We start from the raw sequence: 22397 nt of genomic DNA, 5'->3' as shown, positions 1-22397 counted from the left end.
TATCTGTCGCCAGTGTGATTCAGTGTTGCCGGGTACTAAAAAAATGTAAAATATTATCACAAAAACGGTAAGAAACGGGCAAGGAAAAGTGGGGGGGGGGGCGGAGTTGCAGTGTGGAGGCAGCCAGGATTCAGCCCTTTCCACCCCTTCTCACTTTTGCAAGAAATGGGGGTGGCGCAGGGGGTAAGGAGAAAGGAAGGTTCTTGCCGCTGCGTGTGGTTTGGAAAACAGCCCTGTGGGTTTTGTCGCACGAGGGTTTTTGGTCGCTTCACTCACACACGAGACCAGGAAGGCTGCGCACGCTGGAACTGTGGTCGCCCCTCCTCCTGGATAACAGGCTCTGTCCCGCAGCGAAGAAGAGGCCTCGGGCCTTCTGCGGTGCGGCTCCCGGCCACTGAGAACGAAATCATGCAGGTTTGTAGGACGGGCACGGCCCCCTCCTGGCAGGCCCCTGACCCTTCTAGGACTTCTGCAGGCCGCTGGCAGCTTGTCGGCTACTGCGCTTGATCCTTGGTCCCCCGCCGACTGGCTCCTGGCTCAGGGAAGGGATGGACTGCGACTTTTTGACACTGTTCTCTGCGCCGGCTGCTGTTTCAAACAGGGCGGCCTCTAGCACCGTGAGGTCCTCGGAGCCTGTCTTCAGCTTGGCCCGCATCAGGGTAGCATAGATCCCATAGCGCGTTTTCTGCAGGGAAGAGAGACGTGAGAGGCAGCTGGTTTGGGGGGACCCTCTTTGCACATCACACCCCTTATTTCTCCTGTTTATTCAGACCCCACTTCTGCTCCAGGGGGGAGAAGCTGGCTTGCATGGCTCTCTGCCCTCAACAATAACCCTGAGAGGCAGTGACTGAGGATTTGAACCCTGCCCATCCTTTGAAATACTGTGTGTGGTTCTTATCCCATGCACCCACCCCCATTTCAAAAAGGATATTGTAGAGCAGGGGAAGGCACAGATCAAAGGAGTCTGAGCATCTTTCCTACAAGAAAGGCCTAAACATTTGGGGCTAGTAAGTTTACATGGGAGAAAGACTACTATGTGAAGGTTTAGAAAAAAGTTGGGGAGAGATAAAAATTCACAATCCTGAAACGCACGCACCTCAAAAAAGGGACAAACTGCTGGTTTGGGAGAATCAAGGGTGTGTTACACACAAGACATAATTATCCTAAGAAATCCAATGGGGTAGAGTCAACAGAGAGATATTGCAGCCAAAACACATTAAAATGTTTTTAAATAGTGTGATTAGACAGAGGCTATGGCAGTGTTAGAAACTCAGCTATATAAGCTAAGCTCTATATGGCACCTTAAGCAGTTGCCACAGCGGAGTGTCTATTTGCCAGGGGGTTGGAATAGGTACCGTATTTTTCGTTCTATAGGACGCACATTTTCCCCTCCAAAAATTAAGGGTAGATGTGTGTGCGTCCTATAGAGCGAATGCAGGCTGCGCCGCTAAGCCCAAAGCCAGAACAGGAAGACGGAGCACTGCGGAGCGCTCCGTCTCGCTGCTCTAGCTTGGGGACAGCTGCGCGCAAACCTCTGCAGGGCACTTCCCCCCCCACCGCCAGCCCCACAAGCTCTGGTGAATGTACCTTGAACGCACCTTGTTTTAAGAGGGGGAGAACAAGAAAATCCCCCCCCCCCCGTTCTCCCCCTCCTATGGTCCGGTGCGTCCAATGGAGCGAAAAATACGGTAAGTATTGTGGTCCCTTCCAACAATATGATTTTATGATCTCAACTACATTGCTTGACTGTAGCTTGCTCGTACAACAATTTGCTTGTCCCAGTTATGCAAGGAGGAGAAACACACATGGTATGGACTAAGGCAGAGTTTTTAAAACTGGCCACGGGCCCAGAAATCTCCATGTAGTCGTAATTCAACCTGCACCAGTAGCAAAATGTGCCTGGCTTGTTTCGAACAATGGGCTACAGGTGTCTCAGGAGCTGCTGAATGTACCTCCAACTACAGAGGAATTGCGAGCAGGATTAAACTATAACCCATCATGTCAGTGCAAGGATTTCTGCTTGTGCAATGGGTCTTTGCCCCGTATGCTCTCCCCAAATCTGCTCCAGAAGGCTGGGGAGGGGGGATGCAGGGAGGGGAGAAAGTTTCCTTTCCCAAACAGAAGCCCCTGTGTCGATGAAATGTTCACGTAACGCTACGTTGGGCTTCCACCCTGCTCTGCCTGGCAGTGTCAGCTGCCTTGGGACATTTCTTTCCTGCCTTGACTGTGGGTTTCCTGGTGGGCTTTGGTCTGATCCAGGAAGGGCTTGCAAAGCATGACTGTCCCTGGTGCCGGGTCACCTCTCTCTGGCAAGTAGCCCCAGTATAGGACTGATTTGGCTGTAAAGGTGGCACTTCCCTTGCGAGAACTTCCACCACCCGCCCGCTCCCTTACTGACCTCGAATATCAGGTACTCCTCCTTTTGCTTCAGCTCTTCGTACTCCTTGCCCTTGACCTTCTTCTCCGGCAGGGAGGAGCGGTGCTCAAGCAGCTCTGCTGCCATGGCTTTGAATTTGGCCTCATGACTCTTTACTTGCTCCTCCTGGGAAAAGGAAGGAAAGAAGTTCCCTTGACTTCAGCTGTCCAGCCTCACCATCTAACTTCCTTTCCCTCCATCCCCCTGCACCGCAGCTCTTTTAAATTGGATTTGATTATCATCCCCTTTTCAGAGAGGCTGAGAAGCTGCTGGCATGGGCTTCTCCAGCACCCCTATTTCCCCCCACTGAGCTAAACATGTACAATGACTTCCACCCGCCCTTAAGTTGGTGCCTTCTTATGCTGTCTTCTGGAAGTCTCCCCCCCCCCCAAAGATATGTAGACTGTGTATGACATCCCTGCCCCTCAAGGGAGCTCCTTTCTAAACATGGCAGTTCCTGCTCCATCCGTTGTTAGCCTTTAAGGTGCCCACAAGCCTCTTTGATCCGGCAACCCTACCACGTCTTCTTTCTCCAATTCCTCTCGGTGGCAGAGGCCTGGTCCTCCGCTTACCTGAGACAGCCGTGTGGTGGAGCTGGGCAGCAGCGGGCGGCTAAACTTCTTCTGAGACCCAATAGCAGCTGGGAACGGGGGTGCGGAGAACATGGCTGCCACCACATTGATGCGTGTGATCCAGGAATTCATTTGCTCCGTGTTCCTGGAGGAAGATGCAAAAGTCAACAGATGAGGTTCCCTTTCCTTCCTTGCACTAGGACCACAGCATCTTCCAGGTTTTGTATTAAAAAATGAAAAAGTGTTTTTTGTGTGTCTTATGTGTGTATTTATGTGTCTTAACAAGGGACAGGCCTATATTTGGAGCCAGACTAGGACAGGGCTGAACTAACCAAAGCATACTCTGTGACTCTGGAGAAACGCAACCAAATTGAGAAGGGGATTGTGTGTGGCTGGGACACTTAAGGAAGGAAAAAATTAAAGCAGAGGCAACTGGAGCAGATCTGAAGCAAGTTCTGCTCTGGTTAAGCTCACAGAGGCGGCTGAATCTGAGAAAAGGGGGCAGTGTGGGAGCGACAACTTCCCAGCAAGCCATTTCCCTTTCTCTTACTCGCTCTCCCTCCCCTCTTGCCTGGATGCCCAGGGCTTTCAACATGGGCCCCAAGACGATCAACTTACTGGGCCTGGAAGAGGAAGACTCTCCAGTCAGCCGTTCTGAGGTAGAAGACGTTGGGCCTCTTGTTGTAGTCCGATGCTTGGGTGGCCAAGGAGTGGTGGATGCTGATGGCATTCTTCAGTTCCTCCTCGGCCAGGGCCTTGCCAGGCTTGTACTCCTCCTGAAACACAGGCAGGCAGACAGTGGGTGGGTCTGGTGATTTTGCCCCTCCTGACCCCAGCCAAAAGGGCATGGGGCTCTCCCTCCCCCTCGCATCTCAAGAGTCTGATCTTAGGTTTGAGTGTGATGTACCAAGAGGCTTCTAGGACTGCAGATTGGGACTTTGTGCACATCCACACCAGAAAATCCCAAATAAGGGGACCTCAGATCTGGTAGGCAGGACACTGGACTACAGCAGATATACCATTACACGTTTCAGTTGAGTTTTGTGTGTATATATACGTATATAAAATTTGCATCAGCTTAATATTTATTAGACGTGTCATAACTGGCAGAAGGTGGGCATTTTTGTAAAAATGCTTGCAAAGCAGAGGAGCTCTCTGAAAGACTCTGGGTGGCATTTTTCTTCCCATTCATTATTGGTCTTGGGTTATGTCTTGCCATTATGCAGTGGCGTAGCGTGGGGGGTGCAGGCGGGGCCGGCCGCACCGGGCGCAAATCCACGGGTTAGGGGGTGCAAATTACTTGCCTTGCCCCGGGTGCTGACAACCCATGCCACGCCACTGCCATTATGTACTGCGATATCCACCCTGCCCATTCTCCTAACCAAAATTCATAAACACTCTGCCACAAACATATTAAACATCCACATTCGGGGAGGGGGGTTCCTGTGCAAAATCTAAGTCATGCAGTTGTCTTGCTATAGCTGTCCAGTTCATTCCAATTCAGGCACGCAGTGCAGACCACATCTACCCTGGCTGGCCGGCCCTTGCTTCTTTAGCAGCGCTCAAGGAGACAGCTAAAGCAGGAAGTGTTTCTGCTTAACAACGTTCAGGAATAAATGAGTAGTCCCTCACTGACCAAATGGAGCTCTGGAAGTATTGACAGATACCCAGCATTTCACAGGACTGCTCATTACAAGGGCGTGGGGGCATCTGTCCCTGGTTAGCTTCCAGCAATATGAGTTTTGCAGTGAAAATAATTCCTTGATACAAATACGGCTTCTCCAAAATGGCTGCTCTTGCAAGGCGATCCTCACAGGAGACTAAGAAGTGTCCTCATAGATGAGGCCAAAGGCATATCTCACCCAGCGTCCCATTCCACCCAATGTTCCCTACCAAATTTGAATCATGTTGCATCTCTTCTAACACCCTATGCCAGCCATGGGCTTCACCGCCTCCTGTTCCTTCCTCTGCCCACTGGCATTGACTAGCACCAGTGCCACATCTCTTCTGCAGCAGACTGAATCGGAATCCATCCCGACTATTTGTCATCTCCCTGAGGCTTCCATCACACAGCCAAGTGGCTGCCTAAAACTGAATCTAGGGAGTCATTGCTACTTGCTGCTTAGCTTCCACTAGGACCAGGATTTCCCAAACTTGAGACTCCATCTGTTTTTGGACTACAACTCCCATCATCCCTAGCTTGCAGGACCAGTGGCAGCTCCCACAGCAATGGCCACCAACCTGGATGCCTTTAAGAGAGGATCGGATAAATGCATGGAGTAAAGGTAAAGGGACCCCTGACCATTAGGTCCAGTCGTGGCTGACTCTGGGGTTGCGGCGCTCATCTCAATTTATTGGCCGAGGGAGCCAGAGTACAGCTTCCAGGTCATGTGGCCAGCATGACTAATCTGCTTCTGGCGAACCAGAGCAGTGCACGGAAATGCCGTTTACGGTCCCGCTGGAGCGGTACCTATTTATCTACTTGCACTTTGATGTGCTTTCGAACTGCTAGGTGGGCAGGAGCTGGGACCGAGCAACGGGAGCTCACCCCGTCACAGGGATTCGAACCGCCGACCACCTGATCAGCAAGTCCTAGGCTCTGTGGTTTAACCCACAGCACCACCTGCGTCCCTCTCAAAATGCATGGAGAGGAGAGGGCTATTGAGGGCTGCTAGATACAATGGCTATGCCCTGCCTCCACAGTCTGAGGCAGCAAGGCTTCTGAAACCACAGGAGGAGGGAGGGGTCTTGTGGTCGAATCCTGCTTGCAGGTTTCCCCAGAGGCAACTGTTCAGACACCGTGAGAACCCAATGCTGGACCAGATGTGCCGCTGGCCTGATCCTGCATGCTCTTCCCATGTTCTTTGTTTGCAACCCTTTGGGGAAATGTGCATTGCGTTGGCTGCATCAACACTGCCTGCCGGGTGGGGAATTTCTCTCCCACTGCAGTTCAGCCAGACTTCTGGTGCGGAAGCTGACATGTATGTAGGCCTGTCCCTTTGTAAAAAATGTGCACAATCATCACAATTATCTCAGGCTCGTCTTAAATTGGGGAGGATGATTCACCCTTCAATTTTTCTGGGTTAACAAAAGCAAGAAGAGTTGCAAGATGCCTCGAGAGTTCTAAAAAGGGAAATGATACCGTTTCAGTTTGGATTAAGACCCGTAACACTTGAGAGGCCTACTACACAGGGCTATCGCGAGGCTAACTATAACAGAACCTGCAAAGTGTTTTGCAACCTTTAGCTGCTGCAGAGCAGAATCTGCGAGAATGCAGTATCCACATAAATTTTGCACGGCAGGAATATGAATGTTTCATGCAAGCTTAGTGTCCCGGTTTTTAATCCTCCAGACCCGGCCACCCCTGCAGGACCTAAGCAGTCCAGTGAAGTGAAGGGTGTCAAGACAGTATGCTTCAGTTAGGCAGAAGCGCAGCTCTTTCCCCCTGATATTGCAAGAGACACTCGTCTCGACAGCACTAAGGCAGATGCAAAGCGAAGAGACTGTCACAGCAGATGATCTTCTACATTGACTCTGGTCTGCGTGACACATGGCTGGACTTTCCGTGCAGTCTCACTTTCAGTTCAGAAAGGGTCTAAACAACATCCTGAGGACAAGAGAATATAATTTCTCTGGCCGTGTAGGAAAGCTCATGCTATGGGCAGAGTTGGGGAAGATGTCAGAAATTGCACATGTACGTAAATGAGGGCAGGGGCTTGAAATCAACAACTTGGATGTGGGAGCAGGGAATTGGCGGGGAAAGAGGAGATTCTCAATGAATTCCATGCCCAGCCAATCTCAACACTCCTCGTCTTCAGTCCCAGCTTTCCTAGTCAACATTTCAGTTTAATGAACGGAGTTATTGGGAGCAGAACAAAACATGCAAAAACCATGGGGGAAACTGGGCTGGCTCCCTTATTCCAGCCAATGGAAATCATGCTTTAGTTACCTTCTGTAGATACAGGATCATGCCCTTCAGGATCGCGTGGAAAGTCTTCCACCCCCTCTTCCCTCTTGGGGCTGCCAAGGAAAAGGGAGAAGAGTCATTACAAAAGTTGGTGCTAGGCAAAGGCCTCGGTGAGAGGGGAGCAAGCTCAGCGGAGGCATGAATTTCTGGGGGTCTGGGAATGAGCACATTCTGTATGGGGGAGGCCTGGCAAGGACAGGACTGGTCCCATCCTGCTGTTTTCTAGGGCAGAGGCATCAGAAAGCTGTTGAATCTCCACTTAGAAGAAGCAGGCATAGCGAGTGGCTCCTGCCAGGTAATTCTGTGCTCGGCAACAGATACGAAGCATACAGGCACAGCATCTAATCAGATCAAAAAGGCATTAGCTGCCTGGGATTAGGAAGGATTTTGCAGGGAAAATGGAGGGCGCAGCGTGGGTGCATTCTTTGGGATGGGCCAGGTACCGTCACACCAGGCAAATGACTCGGTTCCCCGAGTGCTAACTGCGCCCTTTGTGAACCTGGAAGAATGTCCTCGCCCTGCACCCCGCTCCCCTGCCCCTAATTGAAAACCATGCCCAGACAAAGAGGCCCAAGGGAATAGGCTGTCACCTGGCAGAATGAGCTTAGCTTATCCCCAGCAATCTCTTCAGTACAACCTCCTCCCCCCCCCAACTGCTCTGTGCAACTTTCCCAGTGCCCTCCCTGAAGGTTATGCATGGTCCCATGCTGCCAGCCACATCTGGCACAAAATTGCAATGGTTTTAAAAACCCAGCAATCTGCAAGAAACAAAACAAAAATCCCCACATCCCGCCCCCTTGCCCCAGGCTAGAGATGTGCGGCAGCTTCTGCTATCCTTCCTGAGAAAAAGTCATGCTCGACTCGAACATTGCTGACCTGCTCCTTCAAGCGAATGTCGTTTGGATTCCACCCTTGCCTGCAATCCTATAGACACTTGAACTCAGTGGGGCTTACTTCTGAGTACACATGCATGTGGACAGAAGTGCTTATGTGGCCCTGTTCAAAGAAGCTGAAGATAAACACCAAGTACACAGCTAAGGCAAATATGAATTGCAATTTATCCTTAGATAAGTTGTTCTAAACCAGGGATCAGCAACGTGTGGCCCATGGGCCGAGTGCGGCCCATGAAGACCGTTTTACCAGCCCATGAGCCACCCCTGAACTGAGCTGCCCACTCGGTGAGTCCCCCTAAACCAGCGCGGCGCGGGGACTCGCCGAGCAACGCCAGAAATTGCGTCTGCGCACACGCAGATACTGGAAATCATGTCTACGAATGTCCAGACGCTGAAAATTGCTTCTGCGCAGGTGCGAGTTTCAGCATCTGGGCATGCACAGACGTGATTTCTGGCATTACACTGTGCCAGTCCGGGCCACGGAAAATCTCTGTGGGAGTGATCCGGCCCATGGCCGGTAAACCTTACCGCCCCCTGTTCTAAACCATACCATCACTGCTTTTTGTTTTTGAATTGCAACTTCTTCCTCACCAGATTTCTACTGCTGAAGCGGGAGATATTAAGACGCAGCCTGTATGTGGCGCCATCAGCACAGTACAGAAACCCATCCTAGACCCTTTAGAAATGGCAGAGACTCCACAAGACTGCAGGAGGGGAAGAGTAACTTTGCAGAGCTTATACAAAACACTTTAAGGAACAGGGAAGGACAAAGGACTGGCTGGAATTTGTGAACGGAGCCCCTTTGCGACAGCAATTGCTGGTTAAAACAAACTCCCATAGAATCTGTATCGATCAGAAAAATTGGTGGGCTTTTGTTTCCGGCAAAAAAATTGCAACTCCCTTTGAATTGTTTTGAAAGAAAAGAGGGGGGTCAATTTTAAATAGGGGGGGGTCTTTCCTCCTCATGTGGGACATGGACAAAGACTCTGGTGACCAACCACCTTTTCTTCCAGGTGCAGCAGACCTTCTGGCAGCCATAGATGTTTCACCACACATATTCTGTACATGTGAGAACATCAGTGGCGGGTCACATACTAGCCCCTCTTGGTTGTTTTTAAAAAATAAATAAATTACTGGGGAGGGTGTCTTTCTGCGGAAGCTTTTATGTAATAATAATAATAATAATAATAATAATAATAATAATAATAATAATAATTTATTTATACCCCGCCCTTCTGGCTGGGTTTCCCCAGCCACTCTGGGCGGTTCCCAACAGAATATTAAAAACATGACAAAAGATCAAAAATTAAAAACTTCCCTAAATAATAATAATTTTTTGCTTACACACTCCTTGGCAAAGCTGAAATATTTGCAAGGTGTGCTTCTTGGGCCAAAGACAGGGCAAGGATCCTGCCTTCAAAGGCGATGCCATTTTAAAAGTTTCCTCCTGCCAGTGTGGGGCTAAAAGGAAGTGATGCCCAGCACAGACCAGCACCTCCTTGCTCACTTCCTCATGTGTGGTCAAGGGCAGCCCGTGCCATTGCCAAGAGGAAGCCCCCTCATCGCCCCGCACACCACCACCAATATCAGACTTACTCTTTTTGCAATCCGGCTCGGCGTGGCTCTTGCGCACGAGGAGGCTGTGCTTGTATGTAGCGATGCTGGGATCCTGCGAGAAATCCAGGAAAGGGTTGCTGCAGCTGCTGATCCGCTTGATGGACTTGGGGTTGGGGTCTGCCAGTTCGGAAAGCGACTTGCGCAGTTCCTCTTCGTCTCTGCACGGCAAACAAGCAGCATTTTAAAGTCAGCTCAGGCCCCACTCTGGTCCCACCAATAGCTCACCCTGCCTACGGTCCGGTCATTGTGCCTTGACCATTTTCAAGGGGACGACGAGGAGGAAAGCTCTGCTTCAGGAAGACAAAGCCCTTTTCCTAGATCCTGGATGCAGTTGCTTTTTCTAGCCTGGGGGTGAGGAACCGGTGGCCCTAGACCACAGCTCCCATCGTCCCCACCAACCGGCCTTGCTGCTTGTGGCCGATGGCAACCCATCAGCACATGGGAGGCCACAGGTCCCCCCCCACCCATACAAGCCAATGGGGATATGAATCTGACAAGACTCATTGTTGGCATCTGAAACAATGGAGTGAACCTCTGGGGGTGAAGTTAAATCACTGCATTAGCAGCATTGAAGCAACCTCCCTGGGGTGCAAGCCTTGGCAGTGTGTCTGGAGGTCTTGGGCTGCCCAGTTGACAGGACCCCCTTCTCGGCCTCAATGATGTGGTCCAAAGGAAAGCAGAGCAAGATGTTTGGCACCAGCCTGGCTGCAGGAGTTGCTGGAAGGAGGCGTACAAGGCACCATCCAACCATCTTAGGTATTCTACTCTGGATCTGTGTAGGGCTTACTCCTTAGTCTTTTCTTCTGCTGACGATAACCCACAAGGCAGCAGAGGTTTAGGATCAATTATTTCCTTCTTCTAAATGGGCTACTTTCCCAGGTGGATGAGCTCCACCTGCCTCCCACTTCCCTCTACAGCACACGCAGAAACCACCACCTTAATAATAATAATAATAATAATCATCAATTGACATCGCTTGTCGGGTTGCAAGAAGTTTTGAATTATATGAATTCTTGCGAAAAAGGACTAAGAAGGAGTTTATTTAAGATTTGGATTTTATAGCAATAACTATTAAATTAAAATGCAAAATCAGAAAGAAAGTTAGAAAACCATTAGTCGAGGTTGACGGAAGTCCTAGGCTATGATAGTCAAAGTTTGTTATATTGTATAAGATGGGATGTTATGTTTGGAAAATGTGTGCAAAACCAATAAAAATTATATATATAAAAATAGCTGGAGGGCCAAGTTTGGCCATGCCTGCTGTAGGGTCAAAAGGAACCAAATCTATTCACTGTATGATCCTTTTTTAAGTGTGGCGGGCATGTGGCTTCTTTTTAAGTCTCTGGTTTTCACCAGGACGCATTTAAGGGATTTGCCAGGTAGAAAGAACCCTAGGAAACTGCTTTATACAAGAGTTAGACCATTGGTGCGTCTAGCCTGGTATTATACCCCGCCCTTCCCAGTTCAGGAAACCGGGCTCAGAGCAGCTAACAAAACAATTCATTGATGCTATAAAAAACAACATAAAATATGGGATAAAGTGTAAATAACAATAAAATCAAAAATCAATTTAGGGGGGAAATCCATCCAATAAACATTGGATGATCACCAGGGCTAGCTGGCTAAATTAGTCCCACTTGGGCCAGCGAGGAGACCAGGGGAGAACCAGCTGTGGGATCCCAGAGTGGGCAATCTTCACAAAAAGGGGAGGGAGAGGGAAGGAAGGGGAACAAGAGATCAGGCTTCTTGACGGTTGGACCCACTATTGCTCTTGTCCATTTAATCTGCCAGAGCCTGTCTTTGCATGCAGGTGAAGTCCCTAACTCGCTGAGGGTTTGAGACTCATCAGCTACCCTCCCCTGGTTTAGCCGGCCAGAAAAAGTAAAAAAACCTAATTCTGGCTTGAAAGGGGAAACACACACACACACACACACACACAAAATTAAAATGGATTTTAAAAGTTAAGAAACTGCAGAACATGATTATCTATAAAGAGGCAGCCTTTTGCTGCTTTCAAGATGAGTGTGTATGCAGACACTTTTGACTTAACCTTAAAAACCAAGAAAAAACTTTAAAAACTGATCCAAACTTTGTATGTATATTACTCATCATGTGAGTCAATGGAGGGGGGGTTGTTTTATTTTTAAAGAACTAAAATGATTAGTTGTAAGCATGCAAATGTCCTGTACATTACTTAAAACACAACCCACACAGAAGTAGGGGAAAAATGCACAAAACTAATCTGACCACGGAGGAGTGGGGTGGGACGAGATTTGTGGGTGGGGAATGTGTTGTTCATCGTGGAAGCTGAGCTGAAAGAGCACAGTGAAGAAAAAGCAATGCCTATACTGTAGGCAACGTTAGCCAACGATAACAAGCTCCGAGAGAGAGAGAGAGAGAGAGAGAGAGAGAGAGAGAGAGAGAGAGGAAGCGCAGAACAGAATTCCTGTATTGCAGGGGATTGGTCTAAATCCTTGTTAGGATATATAAGCTAGTCACCAAACAGCTCCTTAAACCAGGTTACAGATGCCAAAACAAAATGCCTAGTTGGCTTGAGCCGAGATAGTTTGAAAGCTGTCGTATTTTCAAGACGACCTTTTGGTTCCTGAAATTCACCCTGATTGTGCAGGTGAAATATAACAGATAGGATGTGTTGCTCGTGTGTGAAAGCAGTCAAGATGCAAGGATGCCCAGGCCTGCACCTCCAGATGGTGGAGACATCAGGTGCCATCCTGGTGCCCAGGCATCTTCACTTGGTTGCAGGTGGCCGATTGCCAGGTGCAAAATGTCCCCAGTGCCTGGACTAGAAGACCCTTGGAGTCCCTTCCAACTCTACAAAACAGGATCCAAAATGCAGCAGTCAGATTGGTCCTAGAACAATAGGATCCAAAATGCAGTAGTCTGATTGGTCCTAGAACAATGCAGCAGTATGACTGGTCCGCAGGAGCCACCCAATCCAGCTCCAGGTGGAAGTGAATCCACAACCTGATTGGCCTACAGGAGAATCCCGGAATTAGCCAATCACGTGCAGCCCATTGTGTAAATAATGTATATAAAGCAGATATTTTGGGGAAAACGTTAATTCCTCCTCGCCTCTATGAGCTGAACAAAGAGCATTAAATCCACTCTCGACTCTGAGTATATTTCACTCAATTTTATGATTCCCTGAACATAATAAACCTATCGGGTTTATCCATCTAATCAGTCAATCAAGCCATCAATCATCTATTGTCTTTCGTTTTCCCCACAATATTCTACTAAGCTATCACCTGCACACAGCCCACAGTATGGTTACGGCTCGGGAGGAGTTTGGGTTATCCTTCCTATCAGTCCCCAGCTTTGTTGAAATATAATCTTGGGGTCATAAAGGCCTCAGAGGCAGAGACTTGAGTAGCTGCGGTGAAGAACAGGAGCTAGGTTAAGTGCGAATGACCTGTCGCTCCTCTGCCTTATTTCCCAGCATCCTTCAGCAGAATCTGCTGCTTCTGCAGCCTTGGCGAAGACCTGCCTCTTATTTCAAAAGGAAGCTGGCGTTCTGCGCATCTCTTAATGCAGAAAGGCCTTGCAGCTCCCCAAGCATCAAAGGGAGCTCTACAGAAAAAAGAGAGACTAACATTGTGTATGCCATCAAATGCCAACAGTGTCCTTCAGCTCTCTATATTGGACAAACAGGCCAAACCTTACGCCAAAGAATAAACTGACATAAATCTGACATCAAGAATCACAAAACAGAGAAACCAGTAGGAGAACACTTCAATCTCCCAGGACATTCTATACAAGATCTCAAAGTAGCTGTTTTACTACAAAGGAATTTCAGAAATAGACTGGAAAGAGAAGCTGCTGAATTGCAACTCATTACCAAACTTAAAACCACGGAGAGACCTGGTCTGAACAAAGACATTGGATTCTTATCTCATTATACATGACTAAGCCATTTTTCACCTTCTCACCCCTTGCCTTTTCCTGTAAGACCTATTGCAGTCGTTAAGAGTCGTCAACAGGCTCATTTCAGCTATCTGCCAATCTCCCATTCCCACCACCCTTCCGAGTAATACCCCTCCCCACCTTCTCACTATATAGAAGGATCTGGCAACTTCTGTTTCAGTGTATCTGAAGAAGTGTGCATGCACACGAAAGCTCATACCAAGAACTAACTTAGTTGGTCTTTAAGGTGCTACTGGAAGGAATTTTTTTATTTAGAAAAAAGAGAGAGAGATTCGTAGATACAGAGGGAGGCGGCACGGACAAAAACCTGACCACGAACGCAGAGATGAGAGTCGATTCTGTCTCCCCGCCCACAAAGGCCCACATGGAAAAGGACCCGAAAGCAGGCTGGGGTGTGCGCACACAGTGACACATCCCTTCAGGGTTGGGGACAAGTGACGGGTCTCATGCGCCGTCTGCCTTGTGAATCATGCCTCGGTACTGGCTCCACACCGTGCCAGGGCGGAGGGAAGCTGGCACGCTGCATTTTCCCTCACAAACACAACCGCAGACTTAAATGCATCAAGCCCAAGCCGAGCTGTCTCCATGGCGACAGCCTCGGCGATGCTGGCTTGGCGCCAGGGTTGCAAACCAAGATGATTAATTCCAACAAATCCATTGAACAAGTCGGTGGGGAGGGAAGCCAAGTGGGCAGATGAGAAAGCTAGCACAGCCCACGTCACTTCAGGTTGGCGGAGAGCAAATGCCAGAGTGAAGGGCACTCTGTTTGGCCCTGCCCCCCCCAATGGATCCTGTCCCAAGCTCACCTTTCAGCGCAGCTTTTGCTTCCAGGGGACCTAAATTGCTAGGTCTGACAGCTTCTGCGATTCATGGGATGATGGCAATCAATACTAACAGTAATAATAATATTTTAAAAACTGTATTATTTCTACCAAATATGGGATGTCTTGGGTTCCATGATGGATGGAAGGCAGCACATAAATGTAAGAAAACGATAAATTAAATAATGCGGAACTTAAAAAAACAAAAAGCTATATAGAAGTTAAAAAACAACAACTAAGCCTGTTACCCACAGGTTCACAATCTAATAACCTTTACAAAATGCTAAGCGTGTTAGTAGAAACCACATCCAAGTACAGTGGTACCTCGGGTTACATACGCTTCAGCTTACAATACGCTTCAGGTTACAGACTCCGCTAACCCGAAAATAGTACCTCGGGTTAAGAATTTTGCTTCAGGATGAGAGCAGAAATCGTGTGGCAGTGGCACGGTGGCAGCGGAAAGCCCCATTAGCTAAAGTGGTGCTTCAGGTTAAGAACAGTTTCAGGTTAAGAATGGACCTCCGGAACGAATTAAGTACGTAACCAGAGGTACCACTGTACAATAGTAATAATAGTAATAGTAATAGTAATAGTAATAGTAATAATAGTAGTAGTAGTAGTAGTAATAATAATAATAATAATAATAATAATAATAATAATAATAATAATTTATTATTTATACCCCGCCCATCTGGCTGGGTTTCCCCAGCCACTCTGGGCAGCTCCCAACAGAATGATAATAATAAAGTGGTAAAACATTAAAAACCTCCCTAAACAGGGCTGCCTTCAGATCCTTCAGAATAGATACAAAAGCATGGCTACCCCAGCTAATCTCACGTTATGGGGAGTTCTGCAAGTGCTCCCTGCGATATCCAAGACTCAAACCACTTAATAGCTTTATGGTTTATAGACAGCACCTTGAATTGGCTTGGAAACATATTGGTAGCAGTATAAGGAAGAGTGCCCTCTCATCATTTGAGGACTGTATTGAAACCCCTCACTATGTATCCATGGTTTACATGAACTGCGGGGTAATCACCTTGGCGCTTCTAAGGCTTTATTTCTCTCTGCCGGTATCTTTGGCGGCAGCCGCAGGAAGTGTGCTCTTATTTCCTCCGGAGAGCAGCCTGAGAAACACCAGCATGGTCTGGACCAACCACCCGCCATTTCAAGGATCCATGCCTCCAAATCATAGTTCATTGGTTATACACCAATGAACCTGTTAGAATCATAGAATTGTAAAAGGTAAAAGACCCCTGGATGGTTAAGTCCAGTTAAAGGCGACTGAGGTTGCGGCGCTCATCTCGCTTTTCAGGCCAAGGGAGCCGGCGTTTGTCCACAGACAGTTTTCCGGGTCATGTGGCCAGCATGACTAAACCGCTTCTGGCGCAACAGGACCCAATGCCAAGTGCCAGAGCGCACGGAAATGCAGTTGATCTTCCTACTTATCTACTTGCACTGGCATGCTTTTGAACTGCTAGGTTGGCAAGAGCTGGGACAGAGCTCACCCTGTTGTGGGGAATCGAACTGTCGACCTTCCGATCGACAAGCCCAAGAGGCTCAGTGGTTTAGACCACAGTGCCACCCGCGTCCATGGCTTCCCGTCAGGGAATCGAACCCCGGTCTCCTGTGTGACAGGTGGGGATACTTACCACTACACCCATGGTAGCTAGATTCATGAGACAGCTGTGTTTTGCTAGCAAAGGGACCCCTGACCATTAGGTCCAGTCGTGACCGACTCTGGGGTTGCGGCGCTCATCTTGCTTTATTGGCCGAGGGAGATGGCGTACAGCTTCCGGGTCATGTGGCCAGCATGACTAAACCGCTTCTGGCGAACCAGAGCAACGCACGGAAACGCCGTTTACCTTCCCTCCGGAGCGGTACCTATTTATCTACTTGCACTTTGACGTGCTTTCGAACTGCTAGGTTGGCAGGAGCAGGGACCGAGCAACGGGAGCTCACCCTGTTGCGGGGATTCGAACCACCGACCTTCTGATCGGCAAGTCCTAGGCTCTGTGATTTGACCCGCAGCGCCACCTGCGTCCCTATATGTTTCGCTAGGTTCCATGGCAAATCTGAAAAAGGCTACTGAGTGCCTTTAAATTGCCTAGCAACTGCAAAGGGTGCTATCACTCAGCCCCTCAGTCTTGCAACACAGCACGGATTCAAACTGCCGACCTTCTGACTGGTATGCCCAAGAGGCTCAGTGGTTTAGGCCACAGCGCCACTGGCGTCCCTCATAGAACTGTAGAGCTGGAAGGCACCACAGGCGTCATCTAGTCCACCCCACTGCAATGAAGGAATCTTTTGCCTAACATGGGGCTTGAACCCACAACCCTGAGATTAAGAGTCTCACGCTCTACCGACTGAGCTACCAAGTGTTCAAGAGCCCCCAACAAAGCAGTCCTCCCAAATTCAGGTGGCTGGTAAAGAGGAGATGGTCTTGCCCCTCTCCTTGGTGGGATTCTGAAATCTTGTGAGGACCCTTTCCTCTTCTAGAAGAAGGTGTTTGGTGGTCAAAGCCATTGACTGCTTTAGTACCCCGACATACCAGGGGGTATGTTTTGTCTTAAATACAGTGGTACCTCGGGTTACAGACACTTCAGGTTACAGACTCCGCTAACCCAGAAATAGTACCTCGGGTTAAGAACTTAGCTGCAAGATGAGAACAGAAATCGTGCAGCGACGGCGTGGCGGCAGCGGGAGGCCCCATTAGCTAAAGTGGTGCTTCAGGTTAAGAACAGTTTCAGGTTAAGAACAGACCTCCAGAATGAATTAAATTCTTAACCCAAGGTACCACTGTACCTGCTTGCTGTCTATTTTCCTGTTTCTTGTTTTTACTGTCCCTGGTCTTTAAATCACTTTACATGCCACCTTGAGCTTCTTAAAGGAATGGCAGAGCATAAATTTTTCAAGCGAATAAATAATAAAAGATTAACTAACTGAAAAATGGCAAGATTTAGCAGTAGCGTAAAACATAAAGGAATGAAGGAAGGGGAAAGGAGTAAAAATGGCGCCCGCCTGAGAGATGCCAGAACTGAGTTCCTGTGAATTCCGGCTGGGGGAAAAAAGCCCTGAATAAAACTGTTTTTAAGTCCAGCAGCACAGTAATATCACAAAGGGGCAAATTCCAGGCCTTGGAATTGACTGCAGATGCAGCCCTGACTTTTCCACAAAGAGGCAATGGACCCAGATAAATTCAAACCTAAGGGATTTGATCCAAATGCTTACTTCGCTGCACTCAGAGCGAACATATCTCAGCAAAGGACCTCCATTTTGATATCTCCTCCACTTCTTTTCTCTCCGGTGGAAGTTGCAACTCTCCCGGAACTGGGTCTTCAGAGATTTGAGATTCACTGCCTTGCTCTCTGCCACCCTTCTAAGCGCTGCCTCAAATGTGTAGATTCTTAGTTCCACGTGTGAAGGCGAAATTGACAACGCAACCGCTTCATCCTGGTCCCAGACTTAGTGGGTTGAATTTACTCACAGTAGAACTATGAAAATGAATGGACCTGAGTTAGATGTGTCTTATTAACTTTGAGTGGGATGGGTATTGAATACTACCAAATAGTCCAAAATCAAACAAAACTTTGTAGGGGGAACACTTCAAATGTGCTCCAAACAGATCTACTCCAGTTCTGACTTCAGGGGAGAGGAACCACTCCTGCTCCTTTCTAATTGATCAGAATACCTGGAGGCAGGTGGTACTTAGGGTAAAAAAGGTTACATGGCAAGCAAGACTGCTGTTTTGCAGTTCCTTACTTGGGCAGGGAGGACGTGTGGGTGTTTTGGAGCAGTGGCGTAGCGTGGGTTGTCAGCACCCGGGGCAAGGCAAGTAATTTGCACCCCCTAACCTGTGGATTTGCGCCCCCTAACCCTAACCCCCAGATGTTGCGCCCGGTGCGGCTGGCCCCCCCTGTACCCCCACGCTACGCCACTGTTTTGGAGAGCGACATGAAAAACTGTATGTGAATTCCCCAGTTTTGTAAACGGTAAGAAAGGGACACACTGAAAATCTGATTTAAAAATGAAAAGAAGCCCAGTTCACTCTTACTTTCTATATTGTCTTAACAATCTTCTGAAATGACTCACTTTGAGACTTTCTGGGTATGTAAACTCCTTTCCATCAGCTAGTAAATTATATGGTAAGTGGGGGGGAAATAACCTTAAAGAAATGCCTACAATCAGAGTGGGGGAAAGATATCTAGTAGTGTCCCCCCCCCCGCCTTTCTGGAAAGAGGAAGAAATACGAGAATTGCTACGGAAATTCCGATGAGCTCCGAGTGAATATATTGGGGCAGTCATGCAAATAACCATTGGCCTAGTCATCAATGATGAATAACAAGAGAAGACAGATCTTTCTAATGTTTTGAGCATTAGAGTGATGAGTCTCACTCCTCCTCGATGCCATTCCTACTCTGGCTCCCTCACCTGGAATTGTAGGGATGAAGATCGCAAAGCAATCGTCTGCCCCAGCCCCCAACAGCTGCACAGCCTAGGAAGAAAAGCCCCTCCCTGCTGCAAACCAAGAGGGAGGCAGCTCCAGCGCAGAAGTAAGGCTAGCTACCGTGGGAGTAACTCATTTCTATGCACGAGTTAACATTGCGCAGGAGAGGGGAGCGGCCGTGGGGAACAGGATGCGAACTGCATGACTTGGCAGAAGACAAGAGATCCGTTCCGTGTCAGATGATCACAACGAGATCCAAACCTTCCCATCTTGCCAAACGCGCCGCTTTGCACCCGTTTCTGCGGCGCTGCAGGGTAACGGGAGTCTCTCCTCCCTGTTCTCCCGGCAGGTGCTGATCATGTAACACAGTTCATTGCTGGGATTTGGAAACACGGGCCCAATTCTTGCTAGTTCAAGGGAAGAAAGGGGGAGCCTGGACTGCCCTTAAGGAGAAGCACTGTTCTTCGATACAACACATCTTCTCAATACACAGAAAAGGAGGTCACACAGAGCTGGCGATGTTCCTGTTCACCGTGTAACGCTCCTTCCATTCTTATGGGTTTGAAACGCCTCTCCTAACTGAAGCGTGTAACACTTTCACTTTGCAACTATGGCCGTGTTGGCCAACCTACAGTGGTACCTTGGTTCCTGAACACCTTGGCTCCCAAACAAATCAGCTCCCGGACGCCGCAAACCCACAAGTGTCCCGATTTGCGAATGCTTTTCAGAAGCCAAACATCCGACACGGCTTCTGACTGAGTGCAGGAAGCTCCTGCAGCCAATCGGAAGCCGTGCCTTGGTTTTCAAATGGTTTCAGGTGTTGGAGAGACTCCCGGAATGGATTAAGTTTGAGAACCAAGGTACCACTGATGTGCTGGCTTCCTTGTCTGGCTGAGATGAGGGTCCAGGAATCTGAGTATGCTCACCAGCTATTGGTTCTAGACCATAGCTGTCAACTTTCAGATTTGAAAATAAGGGATCAGCAGTCTCGAAAATAAGGGATCAGCAGCCTCACCTGTCCTGGGGACAGTCTACAGGATATCTAACAATCCGGGATAGCAGCGGGAAGCAGCGGGAAACGGTGCTGGAATAAGGGAATTTCCCGCAAAAAAAGGGAAGGTTGACAGCTATGTTCTAGACCACCAGCACCTTCTGTTCTCCAGCAGAAAGGGTCCCAAAGGAGCTCAAGAGGAATGTCACCATCCCTATTCCCATCTCCTTCCTGTTCTACTGCTTCCAGTCTACTTGGATCCGGTCCCATGCCCTCCCCCTTTCCTAGATGCGACTGAAGCTTACTTGCATCACCTCGATTTGCATTTTGTTAGCATTTAGCTATTGCCCCTGAACCCTGTCAAGAAAGGCTCCTACAGTTTTCATCGTACTGGTCTCTGGAACTTCCACATACTGAAGACAATGGTCTCCAGTCAGACCCTTTTGCAGATCTACTTTCTGAATGAAGCATTGAAGGTGTCAGTTGGAGGATGCAGTTATCCAATTAGGTCTCCTAGCATCCTGAGTGACATAAAAAACACATGATATATGCACCACCATCAATTCCCAAGTGACGTCATCAAGCACGGCAGGTTGTAACATCATGGCTCAGTTCAGCTGCTTGTTTTCTTCTCTATTCTACCTACTGAGCTGAACCAGTCTGAATTTTCTCTCCAATCTCCTTAATTCTGCCTAGCTGTTCCTTCTGCCGAAATTCCTTCTTTGCCTCTCTCGGAGTTTCAGAATCAGATATACTTACTGAAACACTGCTATCGTATTAATCCCACTGCAGAGACATCACATAGAAATGCACTGTACGCCAGCTTTCCAAACTTTTCACGTTGGTGACACATTTTTTAAGACACGCATCATTTCACGACACAGAAATTCAGTTTTACTAGCAAATCGGAAGTTAAACTAACCTCTTTCCAGCCCTGGGAGGAGCACGAGGTGTATTCACGCAACACACCTACACACCGCAGCCAACACACTAATGTGTCGCGACACACAGTTTGGAAAGCTCTGCTGTATGTTGTGATCCAAAATGTTACACTAAAAAAATACTATTGAGGAACCCTAATAAAAATCTTTTTTAAAGTATGGTTGTATTCTGGGCAGGGGTGATATCTGCCCCATTCTGCTGATAGCAAGGACAGAAGATAAATGCATATGGTAATTTATTAAATGAAATCATTGCAAGTGGGGTTTCCTTTTCAGCCTCGGTTAGATTTAAACAGAGGTGGCTTGTGATAAGATCTAAAACAGCGATATTGACTGCTACAGATGACCGACACAGTTGTTGTGTGTGATGAAACACAAATTCAGATGACAGAGTCACACAGTCGTGCATTAATGGGACAGTCACAAAGTTTTGAGGCATTCATCAAGATAAAAGGAAGTCCCTGTGAAACCCTCTAAGTCTTATACCACACCGCCCCCTAGGGTGGCCAGGTGAGAAAAAGAAAGAGAGAGAAGCCAGGACTTCTGCAGCTTCAGAAGTTGGGTAGAAGAGAAGATCACAGAAAGTGTTCCTTGAACTACAAGCTACACCTGATAAAATTCTCTCTTACATGCAGTTATTATAGCTGCGGGACCCCTGTTTTCTCTATTTCACCTGGCCACCCCACTGCCAGCCAACTAGAAAATAATTCATCCCTTTACATTACTGATTCATTAGTAAATATTGGAGAAGCTATAGCATCTGTGTCTCTTGTAAACGCTTGCAACACTTGAGGTGTGTATTTTTGAGATTATATGTTGCTTTAAACTGTTTTTAATATAATGTTTTAATGCTGCAACCTGCTCTGAGACCTCGGGGTGAAGAGTGGGTTGTTGTTGCTAAAAGTATAGTTATACTTTTGCCAACAAAGGTCCATATAGTTAAAGCTATGGTTTTCCCAGTAGTGATGTATGGAAGTGAGAGCTGGACCATAAAGAAGGCTGAGCTCCGAAGAATTGATGCTTTTGAATTATGGTGCTGGAGGAGACTCTTGAGAGTCCCATGGACTACAAGAAGATCAAACCTCTCCATTCTGAAGGAAATCAGCCCTGTCTGCTCACTGGAAGGACAGATCCTGAAGCTGAGGCTCCAATACTTTGGCCACCTCATGAGAAAAGAAGACTCCCTGGAAAAGACCCTGATGTTGGGAAAGATGGAGGGCACAAGGAGAAGGGGACGACAGAGGACGAGATGGCTCGAAGCTACCAGCATGAGTTTGACCAAACTGCGGGAGGCAGTGGAAGACAGGAGTGCCTCACGTGCTCTGGTCCATGGGGTCACGAAGAGTCAGACACGAGTAAACAACAACAACAAATACTTTTAAGCAGTGCTTTTTTTCTTTAAAAATGTTTAGGGGTACTCTTATTTTGACTCAAGGAAATCACCATTTTATAGTTCAAATTGGGGAAAATAAATACAGTAAATGGACAAATGGACAAAGATTCACAAAATGTTTAGGGGTATGTGTACCCCTGCATCCCACCCCCCAGAAAAACACACACACTGCTTTTAAGTATAAACAAAAAGGATCATAATAGCAAAATATTTAAAAAGATAAAAGGGGGATATTATACTTGTGCATAAATATCAAACAGCAGCATTTGCATTCTTTGCCAAGTCTGAGATTAGAAGACATCTATCATTCGTGTGCCTCAGCCAAAATCAAAGAATATTGCTAAATTTTATATATTCTTTAAAAATTCTATGCCACGCTTCCATAGAATTTTCC

General features: G+C 47.9%; 1 protein-coding gene across 3 annotated transcripts in view; it reads right to left on the bottom strand.

Annotated features, from left to right (window-relative positions):
- Positions 1-22397, bottom strand: part of PSD (pleckstrin and Sec7 domain containing) — a 118883-nt gene continuing 96486 nt past the window's right edge. For all 3 annotated transcript variants that reach the window (XM_083502389.1, XM_083502390.1, XM_083502391.1), the window contains 6 exons: positions 9445-9623; positions 6938-7008; positions 3607-3764; positions 2989-3133; positions 2399-2542; positions 1-685 (listed from right to left, as the gene is read on the bottom strand). In XM_083502389.1, the coding sequence (XP_083358515.1) occupies positions 461-685; positions 2399-2542; positions 2989-3133; positions 3607-3764; positions 6938-7008; positions 9445-9623 (922 nt within the window). In that variant the 3' untranslated portion in view covers positions 1-460. The remainder of the gene's footprint in view (positions 686-2398; positions 2543-2988; positions 3134-3606; positions 3765-6937; positions 7009-9444; positions 9624-22397) is intronic.

The sequence above is a fragment of the Podarcis liolepis genome (genome assembly GCF_965112155.1).
Source record: "Podarcis liolepis genome assembly, chromosome: 5".
NCBI classification, from domain to species: Eukaryota; Metazoa; Chordata; class Lepidosauria; order Squamata; family Lacertidae; genus Podarcis; species Podarcis liolepis.
Note: the sequence above shows the minus strand (reverse complement) of the source record. Positions and strands in the feature narration are given on the sequence as shown.